Below are 16,593 nucleotides of genomic sequence, written 5' to 3' on the forward strand. Positions count from 1 at the left end.
AAATTGTGATGATTAGCTTTTGTTTACGAAGTATTGCCATAAAATAAAGATTTGCATAAACCAAGTGTAAAACAAGTAATGATAATAATTCAATTCATAATGATTAGATAAGATTAGATTCAAGCAACCTCATTAAAACTCATTTCTTGAATTCAGTCAGACCAATTCAATTGAAACCAAAGCAAGTACACGCCGTAAGTAGTGTGTAGGATGAACAACTGAACAGACACGCATAGTACAATGTAAATCACCAAACAATAGGAACAAACACCACAATAATACAGGGACAATTCAAGTAAGATCATCCTCCTCAAGTTCTTTAGCTTTCAGCTTTTCCTTCACCCTCAAAAGAAGTGTGGTCTTCCAAGAATCCTGCTCAAGCACACGGACAATGTTGATGAGCTAGAAACACTAATAATATATACGGAATGCACAAGACTCCTTATAAAGTATTTATTAGAAAGTTTATCCATACAAACCGAAGAGCTTATCGAAGTATCCAACAAGCTTATTACATGAAGGCTTATACAATAAGCTTGATAACGAAGTTTACATAAGTAAATTAAAAAGAAATTGTTTTGATATATTGCACCGTGAAACTTGAGATTAGGAATACACATAACGATCAAGCAACCAAACACAAAAATTGCACTCCAGGTAATCAAATAGAACTTGAATTTCTGGGGGCAATTTCAAACCGGTGTAAGTTAATGAAAATATTTCCATTTAATTGTTGTAAAAATGAGAATTCAGTTATTAGAGATTGTGTTTATTGTTATAAAATGTGGAAGAAGAAAAAATACAGAGGGAATATTCTTGTTAAACACTTGAACAACACTTTCCTAGTTTACAACTTTTGGAGCTTACCAGAGGAGTCATGCTATCAAATTCCTTGACAACATCAGTAAACTTCACAACATCTTCTTCATCAATTGCAGCAGCAATATCCTATGCACCAGCATAAAAAAAATGTCAGTATTTCATTAGGCAAATGTACGAGTAAATCAACCAACAAAATAGTCACACTGCTATGCTAAATACCAAAATGCAATAAAATATTATGATGCAGGAGGAAGTTACAAAGAAGTCCAAATATTTTTATCCATACTACTTAGTCATGAAAATATAATAATGAAATTACAAAACTAGTGACATACCGCCAACAATCTATATTCACGTGTTCCCGAAAATGTTGGATCTAATTCCTGCATAAGAAATACATATCCAAAGAATTGAGCAACTAGTAAGATGTTCAGTCTCCAGATGTGAATTATTGAAAAAAAAAAATTGGACCTGATATCGTTCTAATGCATTTGTTATAGCAATAACGTCCCCTTTACAGAGTTGGCAGATGCCAGCATTAAGCAGGTGTCCTTTAACTCCGTACTTCAGCAAATTATTGTTGAGGGATTGGCGAGCTATCTCTTCATAAATATCAATTGATTTCTGATATCTGGAGTTATCATAACATAAACAGTTAATATTCAATTTAAAATAACAAGAAAGCTCTGAAAAAGTTCCTTCCATTAAAAAAAAAAAGTGAGTTTCTTTAGCAGTTCCTGCTATAACTAAAACAAATCACACACAATATGCAATCCAGACCAGGCGCAGCAATGAACTGACTTTTGTTCACACCATGTAAACAAGTCAACATATTATGGATTGTGGAAAAAAACATGCCAGATTTCTGTTAAGATTATTTATACCCATACCAATAAATTCTCAGTGTCAAACAACCTACAGTAAGCTGTGCTAATGTTAACCAGAGAAGGAGAGTGGGGTGGAGAAAAGCTACTGAGCAAAATGAAGACCAATAAGAAAATTCCAAGAAGAAATTACTAACCAATAAAGAATAAATCCAAGTCGAAGAAATATTAATCAAGTCATCAACTATTAGAAAAGATACAACATGCTGAAAGAACAAAATCTTACTGTTCTAGCTGAGCAGCAAACTGGGCGACTTTTTGTTTGCATTGGTTTGCAGAAGTTGTCACTTCTTCATTTTGAAAAAAATCAGCTGATTTTTCAAAGTACACAAGAGCCTGCTCAATATTCTGTTCAGACTCGTACAATTCTGCAATTTCCTGTATAAAATAGTGAAACCCAGTTAAAACATGTTAATAGTGACTTAGGTGACATCATATATGTTTAATTCTTGAATTACACAATCAATATCAACAAGCTAGAATATGGGCAAGAGAATAAATTAAAAAAGATACCAAGAGGAGGGATATCAATGTAGCACAGATAACCAAATATGCATTCCAATCCATTAATTTAAATATTCATACTAGAGGTGATAAATGGATGAATCGTATAATTTTTAAACGGATCATATTGGACCAAATAAAAACAATCCATTAATTGAATAAAAATTCACTTAAAAACTCAATCCATTTAAAGAGAAAAAAACATAAAATCCATCCATTAACAATTTATTTATGGATGGATATCCAATCCATCCATTAAAGTTATATTTTAAAATTAAATAATTTTTATTTTAAAATATTTTATTTGTATTTCTTTCCTTTACAAGTCATAGCATTCTTACATAGTCTTTAAAAATTCACAAAAAAAATATTTTAAAATAATCTTTTAAAATCTCAATCCAATAAACATCTCATTGTAATTTAATGAGTTTTTAAAAATTAGTAGATGAATCACTAACCATCCATAAAATTAAATGGATAGATTAAATTCAATCCTTATTTATTTTTACTGTAATGGATGAATCGGATGGATTTATTTGTTGATGAATCTAGAAGTGGCAAATGAATCCATTTATCCATTATTCATCTGATCCATCTACAAGTAAATCCACCCATTACAATAAAAATAAATAATGAATTAGATCCAATCACCCATTTAATTTTATGGATGACTAGTAATCCATTAGATTATAATATGAGATGCTTATTGGATTGAGATTTTAAAAGACTATTTTGACATATAAAAAAAATTCTTGTGAATTTTAAAAGATTATATAAGAATGTAATGACTTATAAAGAAAAGAGAGAAATAAAATATTTCAAAAATAAAAATTATTTAATTTTTAAAACATTACTTTTATGGATGTATTCAATATCCATCCATGAAAAAATTGTTAATAGATGGATTAGATGGATTGGATTTTTTTGTGAATTTTTAATAGATCTAACTGGATAAATGGATTAATTTTATCCAATCCATTATGATCTGCCTAAAAATTTATCCGATTCATTCATCCTTTTGCTACCCCCAATGAAACGGATGAATGATAGATAAATGAAATCTTTTGCCACCCCTAATTCATACTGAAACAAAAATATAAAGATATAGTAATATACCTTTAAATATCTAGCAGCCATAGAGAGTCTTCCGATGTCACAGAAAAGATTAACAGCATTGTCCAAGCAAGATACCGCCTCTGTATTCAAAAAGAGAAAACGAAACTTAAATTGTCTTGTTACTAATGGAAGTGAGGAGTGAGAACATACTAAGACAAGCTAGACCATTATACAATTTGTTTCTGCTTAGGAATATAATCATGAGTTCCAATCTAACAATAGTCCGCATATAAGAAATCAAAATATAGGTATGACACGTGTAGACAGTCTTTAAAAAAAAAAAAAAAGGCAATCACACGGAGTTCAGACATAAGGAACACACAAACTAATCTAGATAAAAGTATGAACCCCCAACTTAGAGCTTATCTATACCAAGCCCATTATTTGATTTTACACATGGAAAAGATTAAACAATGAGGTACAAAAAGGGCTTCTTATATCATTTATTCATGCAAAAATGGTGCAATTGTTCTATATGATTTGTGCTAGAATCAATAGGGAGAAATATCAAGGACAAAAGGAATTGGCCTTGCTGTATGGAAGCAAGAGAAACATTTAAAGCATAAACCATGAAAGAGAAAAAAAATCCCGTGTATGTATAAGTAACAGAGTACATGCATGCATACCGTTTATATTCGTCTTCTTGTAGCAGTGTGCAGCATCAACATAGGCCTGTGCAGCTTCGTGCTTGCTTTCCAACTAGAAAAATAAGACATCAATGTCATTGCATGCTCCATAGAGAACTAAGGGATGCAAAAGAGATTCAACAGGATAAACCCCCCACTCCAAAATCTCGCTCCTGTACGTTACCTTCAGATGACAACTCGCCAACTTTAGGTATGTCGATCCTGCTTTGTCCCCTAAAATGTCACATAGATCAAGTAAAAAAAATGTCCAAAGCCATTCCAATATCGATTTTAAACTAAGCCACATTAAACAAAATAACGCAATCAGTCATCAAAGTGAAGGTGAGCATTGACATCACTTAATAAGTTGATTATTGTACATAAGTCTAATCACCATGAAACGAATTGATCAAGTTAAAATTCCTTTCAAATAAAATAAAATTAAAGCTAGGAATTATTTTTTCCGCTATCTTTTTTGGAGAGTTCTGCATTAGGAAACGGAAATCAGACACCTAAAATCCACACTATCCGATTGCAGTAATAACAATAGAATGAGTGAAAATCGAATTATCTCAATTAATCAACATTTATTTGAGACACGAAATGGAATTAAAAAAAATGAATAGAGAGAAAGAGAGAAAACATGTTTTGGCGAGCTTGAAGGAATTGGCGGCTTTATCGAAGAGATCGGCGGCATCTTCGTATTTAGAGCCAAACAAGCCCCAGCCGCTGAGCTTCTTCTCGGCTTTCTTCAAGAATTCCTCTCCCTTGGATAACTGATCGGCCATTTTTGCTCCGATCGAAAGCGAGTGATGGATGGATGGATTAGTTGAAACGACTGTGTTGCGTTGCAGGAACCAGATTGAGACTCATGCGCCAAGGAGAAGGAGCGCAAAGATAAAGATGTTTTCGACTCTGTTGACGACAAAGTCCAAATCCAAAACCGCAAGCGAAGAAATCAGAAAATAGAAGCAGCGTTAGGGGGTTTGAAGAATCGCGAGAGAAAGGGGAATGGTCAATTTTCGCTTTTTTGGAAAATTGTTTCCGAGCTCCGTCTTGGGCCGGTTCTGCCTTTTCTTTGTTCTGTCGTGGGTCCATCTTAGTTTTTTGGGCTTAGGCTTCTTGGTTCTTGGGACTTGGGCTACTTTGAGTTTTTCAATGCTAATGCACAACACAAATGGAACTAAAGAATACCTAACTTCGTTAAAATGAAATTAATATCACTAATTAAAATAAAATAACACTACGTTAATTGATTTATTCTCTCATTGGTTATAAATTTTTAAAAGAAATCTTCCCAAACATGTACTTGCGACATAATCAATGATTTTAGAGTAAAAATAATACTAAATTTATGATTTTGTTAATTCTTATGAACTGGGCTCAAGTCTAACTCGTATTATACCTCCACTAAATTTAAAAGTTCTAGAGAAATGTTGACCAAAGTCATCATCACAAGTAAAATTATTTCAAATATACATCAAAGCAACGTATTAATTCCTATTTGTCGAGGAAAAGAGCTAGTAATAGTGAGTTTGGAGCAGTTTGGCGTTGGCCTAATTCTTAAGAGGATTCAGATTTTAGTCAGGAAGATAGTTGTGAATGCCTTATTTACTAATGATCTAATGATGTTAGGTTTGCTAAGCACTAAAGCACATGATAGTAGATGCCTCCTGTGTGTGGTGACGATGTTGAAACTGTTGACTACATTTGTAGAACATGTGTGATTCCCATAGGCCATAACGGTTTGGTATCTTTTGCTTCCAGCATATGCTAGTCCACAAGTTGGCCAATTATAAAAGGTGTCATACAAATAATTTAAAAGTTTTTTTTATTCTGTTTAGTCTTTTATATTTTTAGCTATTCAAGCTTATTTTAGTTTTATTTTATTTTTGCATGGATTTTAATTGATTGTTGTTAGGGCCTCTCTTCCGTCTTTAAAAAAAAAAAAAAAAAAAAACCTAAAAGGTCATCGACCCATGTTTAAGATATTTCAATCTAATTATGACACCTTTTTCACATTAAGATTGATTCGATTCAAATATTAGTTTAAAGACTAAATAGTGTAGTCAAAGTTGAATGGTGAATATTAATTAAATAATTAAAAATTATTTTTATAAAAATATTAGATAAATATAATGTCATAAGTTTATAATATTAAAATCTAAAATAAATTAGTATTTTTTATAAATTCTTAGTATTTAAAACACACCTAAAACTCTAAAATAAGGTTTTTAGGTTTTATAATTTTAGAATGTCAATCTAATAATGGTGATTGAAGTAATATGAATAAAGTTTTGTTTTAAAAAATTTTTTCATTATATTGTGAGTTGTGGAAATGTTATAATTATTTTAAATTGTTTCATGTTTTTAAGCTGAGTCTGTTAATCAGTGTTGAGAGACTTTATAGTATAAGGATCTCTTAGGAATCTTAGTAGTACTAAGAGTTTCTTTGGACAAAATGTTAGTTTGACTAGAAAGAAAGAGTATATAAGATTTTTGTTTTGAACAAAACCTCATAAACTCTTTTCCTCAACATTCTAGAGAGAGAATTTTAAAGAGAATGACTTTAGTCGGTGAGCTTATCTTTCTCTCAATCTTCTCCTTTTCCTTCTTTGATTTACTCTATGACACTTTGTTGGTAAATTCAAGTGCTTTGGAGGTAAATTCAAGTGCTTTGGAGCCTTGAATTGAATCAAAGATCCATTTGAAGTCGTTTTGTGAAGTTTTCATGTTGCATGTGTTGAAACCTTGTTAGATTTTAGGTTTTGACTCAAAATTGGATTCTGCATATCGCATTGGGCACCCCATAATGGCACCAAGCGTCATTCTAGTTTGAGGCTTTTTGTCTCGATCACATTGATCACATGATCGATGGCATTGGATGTGGAGAGAGACTCATGTCGAGTTAAAATTGCATTAGACGTGAGAATGTTGGGAGGCCTCTGACTTGGTGACAAACCCAAAGTTGAGTGGTGTCAAACGTGGTCAAGTCAAAGCTCTTTTTTTGGATAACGTCAAGTGCCAGAATGATTGTCGCAACCCGAAAATTTCCGATCTTGCGACCTATGGTTTAGACATCCTTTTAAAAATCTCATCAATTAAGGAATGCCCAAACACCAGACTAATCCTTAATTAATGGTTTTGAAAATAGGTTCATGGAGTCGCCACCAATATTTTACTCAAAACATTGGAAAAAGAAAAGGTTTTTAAAAGTCCAATAATGGCCTTGATAACCAGAATTGGGTTCGGGGGTCGGTTACGTGTAAGGAAGGTATTAAGCACCCCTACAACGCCCTTAATCGGTACCCTATGACGAAGTTTAACATTATAAATAATAATAATATAAATATTAAATCCCCTTTTATTGATGACTATTTACATGCTTGAAATTTAAATTAAACAATTGACTCTAAAATATCTACATGATTATTTTTATTATAACAATGTAAAATAAAAGAAGAGAAAGATAAAACAAGAGATTGATGAGTAATACCTCGTAACAAGCTTTATTGGATCTTCAACTATGGGGATTTTAGGTGCTTTGTGGCAACCTTTCACACTACAATAAGCCTCACAAAACTCAAGAAGTACAATAGGAGAGAGAGAGAGAAAAAAGGGAGAAATTTCGAGCTCTATGGAGCTTTGGACGAAATTTTGGAGGTCCCCTCAACTGCTGGCCGAGATTCTCTATTTATAGGCATCAGATGTGGGCCGAAACGGCCCGTTTTGGATTCGGAACGGCCCGTTCCAGATCCGAACGTTATGCAGTACATTTGCACCCTAGAACGGCCAGTTCTGAAACCAGAACGGCCCGTTCCGGGGAACCAGAACGACCTGTTCTGATTTCAGAACGGCCGTTCTGGGGTACAGATTTTAAGCCCCATTGATTGGTTCGGAACGGCCTGTTCTGGTCTAGAACGGCCCGTTCCAACCTATATTTTTTTTAGGCTTTTTAGAAGCCCAGAACGGCCCGTTCTGATTGAGAACGGCCCGTTCTGATTGAGAACGGCCCGTTCTGATTGAGAACGACCCGTTCTGATTGAGAACGACCCGTTCTGATTGAGAACGGCCCGTTCCGGACTTGGGAACGGCCCGTTCCGATTTTGGAACGGCCCTTTCCGGGCCACTAAAAATTGGTTTGGGCCTTTGGGCCCTCTGATGTCCTATCTTGTTATTTGTATGCCCCCCGGACGAAATTGGGTGTCTACAATGAAGACATCAAATGTGAATCAAACAAAGACTCGTTGCTTGCAATGAGGTCGGGCATTATCATTTTGCAAACGCTCCTGATGCAACACACTTTGCATCTGATGTCATCAAGGTAGGAAATTCTTTGCTTGCCCATGCCCAATGTGGATAAGGCAGAGGCCCCTGAAACCTCACGCCTGGCATGGTCAGATATCACGTCTGACCCCATATCAAGCAGAGAGTTTCTACCTGACTCACATTCAACGTCACCATATTGGGGCTCAACATCATCCATACATAGAGTTCTAGCTTGGTCACACTAGCGCCACTTAAACTTGGGCCTAATGTCACCAAGTCAAAGACTTCACAAGGTTCTCAGGCTCCATGTCATTCCAACCCGAGACAAGTCTCTCTCCTCATGCTTGGTACCACCAATCATGCACCTAATGTGAACGAGACAGAGAGTCTCATGTTGGAACAACATCCAACACCTAGAATGTGCGTTCAATGCGATATCAAAATTTTGCATATGTAGAATTCAATTTTTACTAAACACTTGAAATTAAGCGAGGATCCAACACATGTAACACCAAACAACAATTATACACATCATAATCAACATAAATATGCCTTTAAAACTAACATGCAACAACAAATCATTCAAGTCTTGCTAAGAACCTCAAACCCCAACCTTCCTTTTCAACACACTTTGATTGATCAACTCAGCCATGAATTTCAATGGAGTTTATGTAACATACAACTCAAATAATCTCTACATAACTCAGCTACTCAACTAAAATACTAAGTTTAACTTCCCTCATCTCGAAAGCGAAAAGAACTAGGGAAGGAGAAAAAGAAAACTTCGAATAATCCACAACACAACTGCAAATAGATCTACAACTCAATTCAAGGTTCTTAAACACCTGAATCCAACAACAATACAACTACAATGAGAATCAAAGAAACAGAAAGAGAAGATTTAGATAAAAGAGAAGTTTACGAATCAAAGTCCTTCTATTTAAAATCCTCTCATTAAGTCGTTGAGAAAACGAATTTATGAGACTTTATTTAAAACAAAAACTTTATATGCTCTTTCTTTCAAAGTTTAATTAGATCTCAATTTAGAAAAACTTTCAACACTACTAAAATTTCTAAAAGATCCTCATATCCTAGAATTTATCAATACTAAACAGCAGCTCAATTAAACAACATGAATTAATTAAAAGAATTATAATTATAACGTTATACCATTGAGTGTTATATTACTTATTTTTCACAATAAAAATGGAATGTTATTTTTTACAATAAAAATGGAATGAGATGGAAGATGTTATTTTTTTTTTTGAGAATCAACATTGTTCAAAATATAAAATAAAATGTTTAAATCTGTATATCCAGCATAAAATCTTACATTTTTTTAGTCTATTTTCTCGAAAATAACTTTACATTACTTAGCTATTCCTTATAAAACAAAATAAAGCTACATTACTAGCTTAAAATTGATGGAGGTTCGAGAATTCGGGAGAGAGATAACGTGATAACTGACATGGCAACGACAAGATTGTACGGTATTAATGTATTTAGAACGTGGAAAAGAAAATTATATATGTTTTTTTAATATTTATACTTTATTCTTAGAGCTAATTATTTATATTGTTATCGTAAAATTTTTTATACTAATAACTAATTATATTATTTAAATTATTTTATTTTATTATTATTTTATTAAATAAATAATTAATATAATATTATTAAAAAATATAATTAATTATTAATATAATTTTTTTTTACACTGATAATATATAAGTGATGATAATATATAAGTGATTAGCTATTATACTTGTAACCCAAACATAAAGTATGGTAAGCACTAGCAAGCTCATCGGACATAAAGGCTCGCTTTATTCTAGTGCTTTCATTGGGAATCTAGAAATGCTCTTAAAAAGAAAACGTGCTTATATATATGGGAGTATTATTGTATTATTTATTACATTTATTATCTTTTTCTTTCGAATATCTAAATCCACTCCAAAATAGAATAAACTTGCAATGTTGTCCTTAGCATTTGAGTATCACGATTCATATTTGTTTTAATTTTTTTATTGGGGAGCCGTATCAACCAGACATGATTTGGTCTATTTTTATTATTTTGCTCTAAAATTAGATGTCTTACCGAATAAGGAATTGCTTTTTTTCACTCTCGTGCATCTATTACTTATTTTATTTAACATTTTTTTTTGTAAAGAACTAACAAAGATAAAAGTGTATATTTTAGACGAAAATTACTTGATGGGCGTGGTAAATAACATATTTTGCATCAACTAAAATGATTGATTTTAATCTTATCTCAAATTTGATAAATTAAAAACAGATTTAAATTTGATAATAAATCATTATCTCATTCTTATATATAAAAAACAAATATTTACTTTATTAATATCAATAAAAATAATTAATTAGTTTTAATTAATAATATCATTATTTAATATTTAATTCCAAAAAATCTATAAAAGTAAATGGTGCAAGTAGAAAATAGGAGTGATAATGGATGGATCTAAATTTTTTTTAAATCAATCATAATAAATTGGATAAAAATAATTTAACAATTTATTTAAATCTATTAAATTTCACTTAAAATTTAATTCAATAAAAAATTTACTCAAATAATCTATTAATAATTTTTTATAAAAAAAATATTTAATTCATTAATAAAAGTAATGTTTTAAATTTTTTTCTTTTATTTTAAAAATATTTTATATCTCTCTTTTTTATAAGGCATTATATTATTATATAATATTTTAAAATTTATAAGATTTTTTTAATATTAAATTAGTCTTTTAAAATCTTAATTCAATAAATATCTCATTATAATTTAATGAATTCTGAAATACTAATGGACAACATTCATAAAATTAAATGAATAAATTTTATTCAATTTATTATTTATTTTATTGTAATAAATGAATTAGATAAATTTATTTATAGATAGATGAAATAGATGATGATTAAATGGATATATTTGTCACTCCTAACATATAATGAGTGGATGGCTCATTAATAGATTCATAATAAATTAAGAGAGAATTTTTTCTTACCAATTAATACATTTAAAAATAAATTTATATTTCTTATAATTAAGTCTAAAATAATATTCTCATTTATTTCTTATATATTAAATATTGAATATAGCATTAAACTCAAAAAAATAAAACGTAGTTAGAAGAAAAGATCTCATTAAAAGTGGTTAGTCAGGTTCATCAACAAAAATTAATTATTCGTGAAGTTGATAAATACTTTGTATTAATAATAAGGTTAAATTTTTTAAAAGAAAACAATTTAAATCCTTAAAAAAGTTAGTAATCAATTATAATCTTTATGAAGTGGTACCTTATATTAATCTAATTTTTTTGGTTAAAAAAAGCAATACATAATTAAATAAAATTTATATTAATGTTACTTTATAAGCTATAATGTAGTAAGTATGTAGGGATAGTAATGGGACCCCATGGGGCGGGTAATAGTAAGCCCGCCTCCGCCCCCGCCCCGTTAGATGAAAATTGGCTTCATACCCAACCTATATCAGCTCAGGTATCTATTAAGCGGGTATCCATGAATTTCTTGAATACCCGCGGATATCCATGGATATTTATAAATTTTTAAGAAATTAAAAAAATTAATTACAAATAATTTTAAGTTTATATTTAATGTAATTGAAATATTAAAAATAAAAATTTAATATTAATTTTGAACTTGTATTTAACGTTAATTTTGTTGAAATAATAATAAAAATGTAAGATAGTCAATAACTTAAAATACATCAATCTCACAAGTAAGTTAAAGTCTCATCACAAAGCTACAATAATTCAAACTCATAATTCCAAACGAAAGTAAACAACTTAAAATACATAAATTTTATTGGTCCAATCAAAGATAAAAAATTAATCAAATTATATCCAACATAATTCTATAACATGTTTAACACATGTTGGTAACTTCAACAACCTCACTTTTGTAAGAAAAAAAAGATGAGAAAGTGTAGTTTTAGGGTTGTGGTACAAGGATAATTAGGATATTTAAGAAATATTATTAAACGGGTACCCGCGGGTATGGATATCATCATACCCACCCCCGCTCTGTTTATAAACGGGTAAAAAATTATTCGTCCTCATTATCCGCGAGTACCCAATTAGCCTATCCATTTATTATCCGTAAGGAATTTTACCCGCAGATACCCGCGGGTACGAATATTTTTACCATCCTTATAAGTATGGTCTTTATTTTTTTTTACACAATAAAAAGGCACCAAAAAAATAGATGAAGAACTAAAAATTAATATTAGAATGAAAAATTAAAATAATAGTTTTTTAAAAAAATTTACTTTTTTTATTATTCTAACATGACATTTTTTTATTAAAAAAATTAAAATCTCCAACACGCTAAAACTCATTTTAATCTCAAACAAATTAATTATTTACAATAATTTATTTTTATTTTCTTCTTTAATAGTTATCATTATTGTCGTAAAAAGTAATTTGGTAAATAAGATAAATTATTTTGATTTAGTAGATTCTTAATAATATTTTTTTTCCATACAAAAATTACGATCATCATGTATATTAAATTCATTATAAATTAATGAAACATCTTAGTAGCACCTAAATTAATGATTGACAAATCTAACTTTGGATACTCTAAAAAGTATAAATTTAATTTGTTGTCTATATAAGCATTTTTTTTGAAAAACTAACAAACATTTTAGAAAGCAGGTAATTATGAATATTTTATATATTTATTAAACAGAAATTATTTTTATGATAAGCCCATGCTCGGTCCCTGCTTACCAAGAATGAATGAATGAATTGATTACTTGAAGGCCCACCAACCAGGTAATTCACCAAGCCATGTTCTCTCACACAAAGTAAAAGAAAAGCAGCCAAACAGTGTAAAAAATAAGTTATTATTTCCACCATGAATATATTAGAACACGTGCAATGGGCTGCTTATAAGCAACTCCTGTGTTATATCACTATTAAATTAGCACTGACCTATTTTATGGGTTGTTTAAATTTTAGCAAAGTTATTTTTAAAATTTAAACAACTTATAAAGTGAGTCAGAGCTGATTCGGTAGTGATGTGACACAGGAATTGTTTATAAGTAACCTCATTAGAGATGCTCTTATTACGATGTAAAACATAATTATCTTCTTTTTGAAAAATTATATTCTAAAAAGCTACAGAAATGAAATGTAATTGAAAAATAAATATAATAGTTAACAATACTGTATGTGTAAATTCTCTTATTAATATCAGTGTATGGATCATTATTATTTTTATTGACTTGGGTTCCCAGTAAATCGCAGGCAGCCAAATTCACTGTTTGTATAATTATTAGTATTATTTTTAGTTGCGCTTTTTATAAAGAGAAGGGAACGTGTAATTTTCATTACACAACCATTTTAAGAGATAGGAACCTCCGTCACTCACCGCCACCGGCTCTCCCTCCGATCAGGGCCACTTTGACCGCCGACATGTCTCCGGCGGCAGGACTCAACGTCCCTCTCCTGGGCGAATCCAAAGCGGCGCCGGCGCCGGCTTCGGTCCCCGGTGCGGTGTTCAATGTGGCGACCAGCATCGTCGGCGCCGGAATCATGTCGATTCCGGCGATCATAAAGGTTCTCGGCGTGATTCCTGCTCTCGTCATGATTCTCGTGGTGGCCGTGCTGGCTGAGCTATCCGTCGACTTCCTCATGCGCTTCACGCATTCCGGCGAAACGACAACGTACGCCGGCGTCATGAGGGAGGCGTTCGGATCTCCGGGAGCGTTGGCGGCGCAACTTTGCGTCATCGTCACCAACGTTGGGGGTTTAATTCTCTACCTTATCATCATCGGTAACGGAACTTCTTCTCTCCTTTGTTTTTTTTTTTTTCCTCTTTCCATTCAAATCATAGAATAAAAAAATAAATAAAAGGGAAAATACGCACTTTGCGTTGGTGTTTTCATCAAACTCATTTTGATTGGTGAGTTATTGCTTAGTAATTACTGATTTTTTTAAAATTTTAATATTTTCTTTTTTAATATAAATAGAAGATTTGGTTCTTTTCTCGATTGGATGCAGCTGAGTAAATAAATGTTTGTGTATTAAATATTTGATTGGATGCAAACGAACAAGTCAACAAGGTAATGCTGGAACATACATCACATGAATGGAAAATGAATCATCAACTTAATAATCTGGAATACTCAGTTCTAACAGGTGTTTACAGGACATGTAAATTTTTTTATCATTGAAAATTTTAGATACATATAATGAAGTGGTCATCGGAACTATCAATACTTAATACACTTAAACTACTTAATAATTTTTACTCTTTTTAGATCATTACTTTTTATGTTAAAAACTTTTACACACTTATTAATAAATATTTAATATTAGTATATTAAATTTAAAATACCTATATATAAAATAAGAACAATTATAATTATAAAAAAAAATTAATTGTCAAAAATATATATCAAAAATCAATGTCACTTGAAATATGTAAACCATCAACAAATTTTTGGAATAAAAAGAAAAGTGTTAAGCATAACAAATTATGGTCGGAGAGAGGACACAATTGAGTTGAAGTGGAGACACATTGAGATAGAAAGAGAAAAAATAAGAGAGAGGAAATGATTTTCAGAAAATAATGTATGTTGATGATTAGCTTGTTGAACGACAGGGGATGTGCTGTCTGGGAAGCAAAATGGAGGTGAAGTGCATTTGGGTCTTTTGCAACAGTGGTTCGGAACTCACTGGTGGAATTCCAGGGAATTCGCTTTGTTTTTCACCTTGGTCTTTGTAATGCTTCCATTGGTATTGTATCGACGTGTAGGTCAGTGTTAACAATTGAATACTTTGTTATATAACATGCTTTTTTGCATCTGGAATTGAAGAGATTCAAGTTCAACAACATAGACTCATGACTAACGTGTGTTGTTCTTTTTGGTGTTTTGGGATTGGTAGAGTCATTGAAGTACAGCTCTGCAGTGTCAACTCTTCTTGCAGTGGCTTTTGTTGGCATATGCTGTGGGTTGGCTATATCTGCTCTGGTGCAAGGAAAAACAAAAACTCCTAGATTGTTTCCTAAGTTAGACTACCAAACCTCATTCTTTGATCTGTTCACTGCAGTTCCTGTTGTTGTCACAGCCTTCACATTTCATTTCAATGGTAGTGGCTTAATGACTTTGCTCATTTTTTAAGGGCATGCCTATAAATTTTCTGTGCTGATGATTGTAAAATTTTGCATGCAGTGCATCCCATTGGGTTTGAACTTGCCAAGCCATCTCAAATGACAAAAGCAGTTCGATTGGCATTGTTGCTTTGTGCTGTGATCTACATTACCACAGGCCTATTTGGGTACCTGTTATTCGGGGATTCAACACAGTCAGACATTCTCATCAATTTTGACCAGAATGTTGATTCCACGGTTGGTTCCTTGCTCAACGGTTTGGTCCGTGTAAGCTATGCACTTCACATCATGCTGGTGTTTCCTCTCTTGAACTTCTCTTTAAGAGCCAACATAGATGAAGTTCTCTTCCCCAAGAAGCCTCAGCTAGCCACAGACAACAAAAGATTTGTGATCCTCACTCTGGTGCTACTTGTATTCTCCTACCTTGCAGCTATAGCAATCCCAGATATTTGGTACTTCTTTCAGTTTCTTGGATCATCATCCGCAGTGTGCCTTGCCTTCATTTTCCCCGGCTCTATTGTTTTAAGGTAATCTAACATAATCTTTCCCATTTCTGATTAAGTAAAGACCAAAGTAAAAATTGATTTGCAATCTTCTTTGTTATTAATGACAGGGATGTTCATGGTATATCAACAAGAAGGGACAAAATAATAGCACTGGTTATGATTATACTAGCTGTGGTGACAAGTGTGCTTGCTATTTCCACCAACATATACAATGCATTTAGTAGCAAGTCATAATGCTACATCTCTCATTTCTCACCCTCTATTATTGTTTTTTATTTATTTTAATTTTATAGAAAAATTTATTTGGGGAGAGGGGGTGAAAGACAAATATAGTTTGTGATGCTTGTGTTATTTTTTTTTGTATTTGGATGGCTTGTTGTTTATTGTAGAATTCATGTCTTGAGCAGCATTGTTATGTATATACTAAATATTGAAAGAAATGAAATCCAAAAGTCCACGTGATTGGTGACGAAGTTTGAGTCATATCTTATAAGTTTGTGCCGTTCAAGGATCCCGACATTGATGACTTGTGGTGGGGTACCTCGTTGTGATTTATTGCGGCTAAAACTCTATTTTGATCCTTTATAATAATTGTTTGTTTTAATTTAGTCTCACTTTTATTTTTAGTTTCAATTTGGTCCCATATTAATTAATTGATTTCAATTTGATCTCAAATAAATTAATTGATTTCAATTTGATCTCAAATAAATTAAT

General features: G+C 31.7%; 2 protein-coding genes across 2 annotated transcripts; one reads left to right on the forward strand and one right to left on the reverse strand.

Annotated features, from left to right (window-relative positions):
- Positions 1-79: 79 nt before the first annotated feature.
- Positions 80-4,986, reverse strand: ALPHA-SNAP2 (alpha-soluble NSF attachment protein 2). The gene is made up of 9 exons (XM_020381669.3): positions 4,596-4,986; positions 4,137-4,186; positions 3,953-4,025; positions 3,327-3,406; positions 1,933-2,084; positions 1,294-1,453; positions 1,158-1,205; positions 868-948; positions 80-372 (listed from the first exon to the last, which is right to left on the reverse strand). Exons 1-9 carry the CDS (start codon positions 4,738-4,740, stop codon positions 292-294), a joined length of 870 nt encoding a protein of 289 aa, XP_020237258.1. The 5' UTR covers positions 4,741-4,986; the 3' UTR covers positions 80-291.
- An 8,567-nt stretch (positions 4,987-13,553) lies between these two features.
- On the forward strand, positions 13,554-16,352 carry LOC109816579 (amino acid transporter AVT6C). Its single transcript, XM_020381647.3, has 5 exons — positions 13,554-14,032; positions 14,864-15,016; positions 15,148-15,351; positions 15,435-15,900; positions 15,987-16,352. The coding sequence occupies exons 1-5, from the start codon at positions 13,672-13,674 to the stop codon at positions 16,111-16,113; spliced, it is 1,311 nt and encodes a 436-aa protein (XP_020237236.1). The 5' UTR covers positions 13,554-13,671; the 3' UTR covers positions 16,114-16,352.
- The last annotated feature ends 241 nt before the right edge of the window (positions 16,353-16,593 follow it).

The sequence above is a fragment of the Cajanus cajan genome, chromosome 3, assembly GCF_000230855.2.
Source record: "Cajanus cajan strain Asha chromosome 3, NIPB_CcT2T_4, whole genome shotgun sequence".
Taxonomy (NCBI): domain Eukaryota; kingdom Viridiplantae; phylum Streptophyta; class Magnoliopsida; order Fabales; family Fabaceae; genus Cajanus; species Cajanus cajan.

Coding starts and splice junctions, on each gene's coding strand:
- ALPHA-SNAP2 (XM_020381669.3), bottom strand. CDS start 4,740: ATGGCCGATCAGTTATCCAAGGGAGAGGAATTCTTGAAGAAAGCCGAG. Junction 4,187..4,595: donor CTTCAAGCTCGCCAAAACAT/GTTTTCTCTCTT, acceptor GTGACATTTTAG/GGGACAAAGCAGGATCGACA. Junction 3,407..3,952: donor CAAGAAGACGAATATAAACG/GTATGCATGCAT, acceptor TTTTGAATACAG/AGGCGGTATCTTGCTTGGAC.
- LOC109816579 (XM_020381647.3), top strand. CDS start 13,672: ATGTCTCCGGCGGCAGGACTCAACGTCCCTCTCCTGGGCGAATCCAAA. Junction 14,033..14,863: donor TCTCTACCTTATCATCATCG/GTAACGGAACTT, acceptor GTTGAACGACAG/GGGATGTGCTGTCTGGGAAG. Junction 15,017..15,147: donor GGTATTGTATCGACGTGTAG/GTCAGTGTTAAC, acceptor TGGGATTGGTAG/AGTCATTGAAGTACAGCTCT.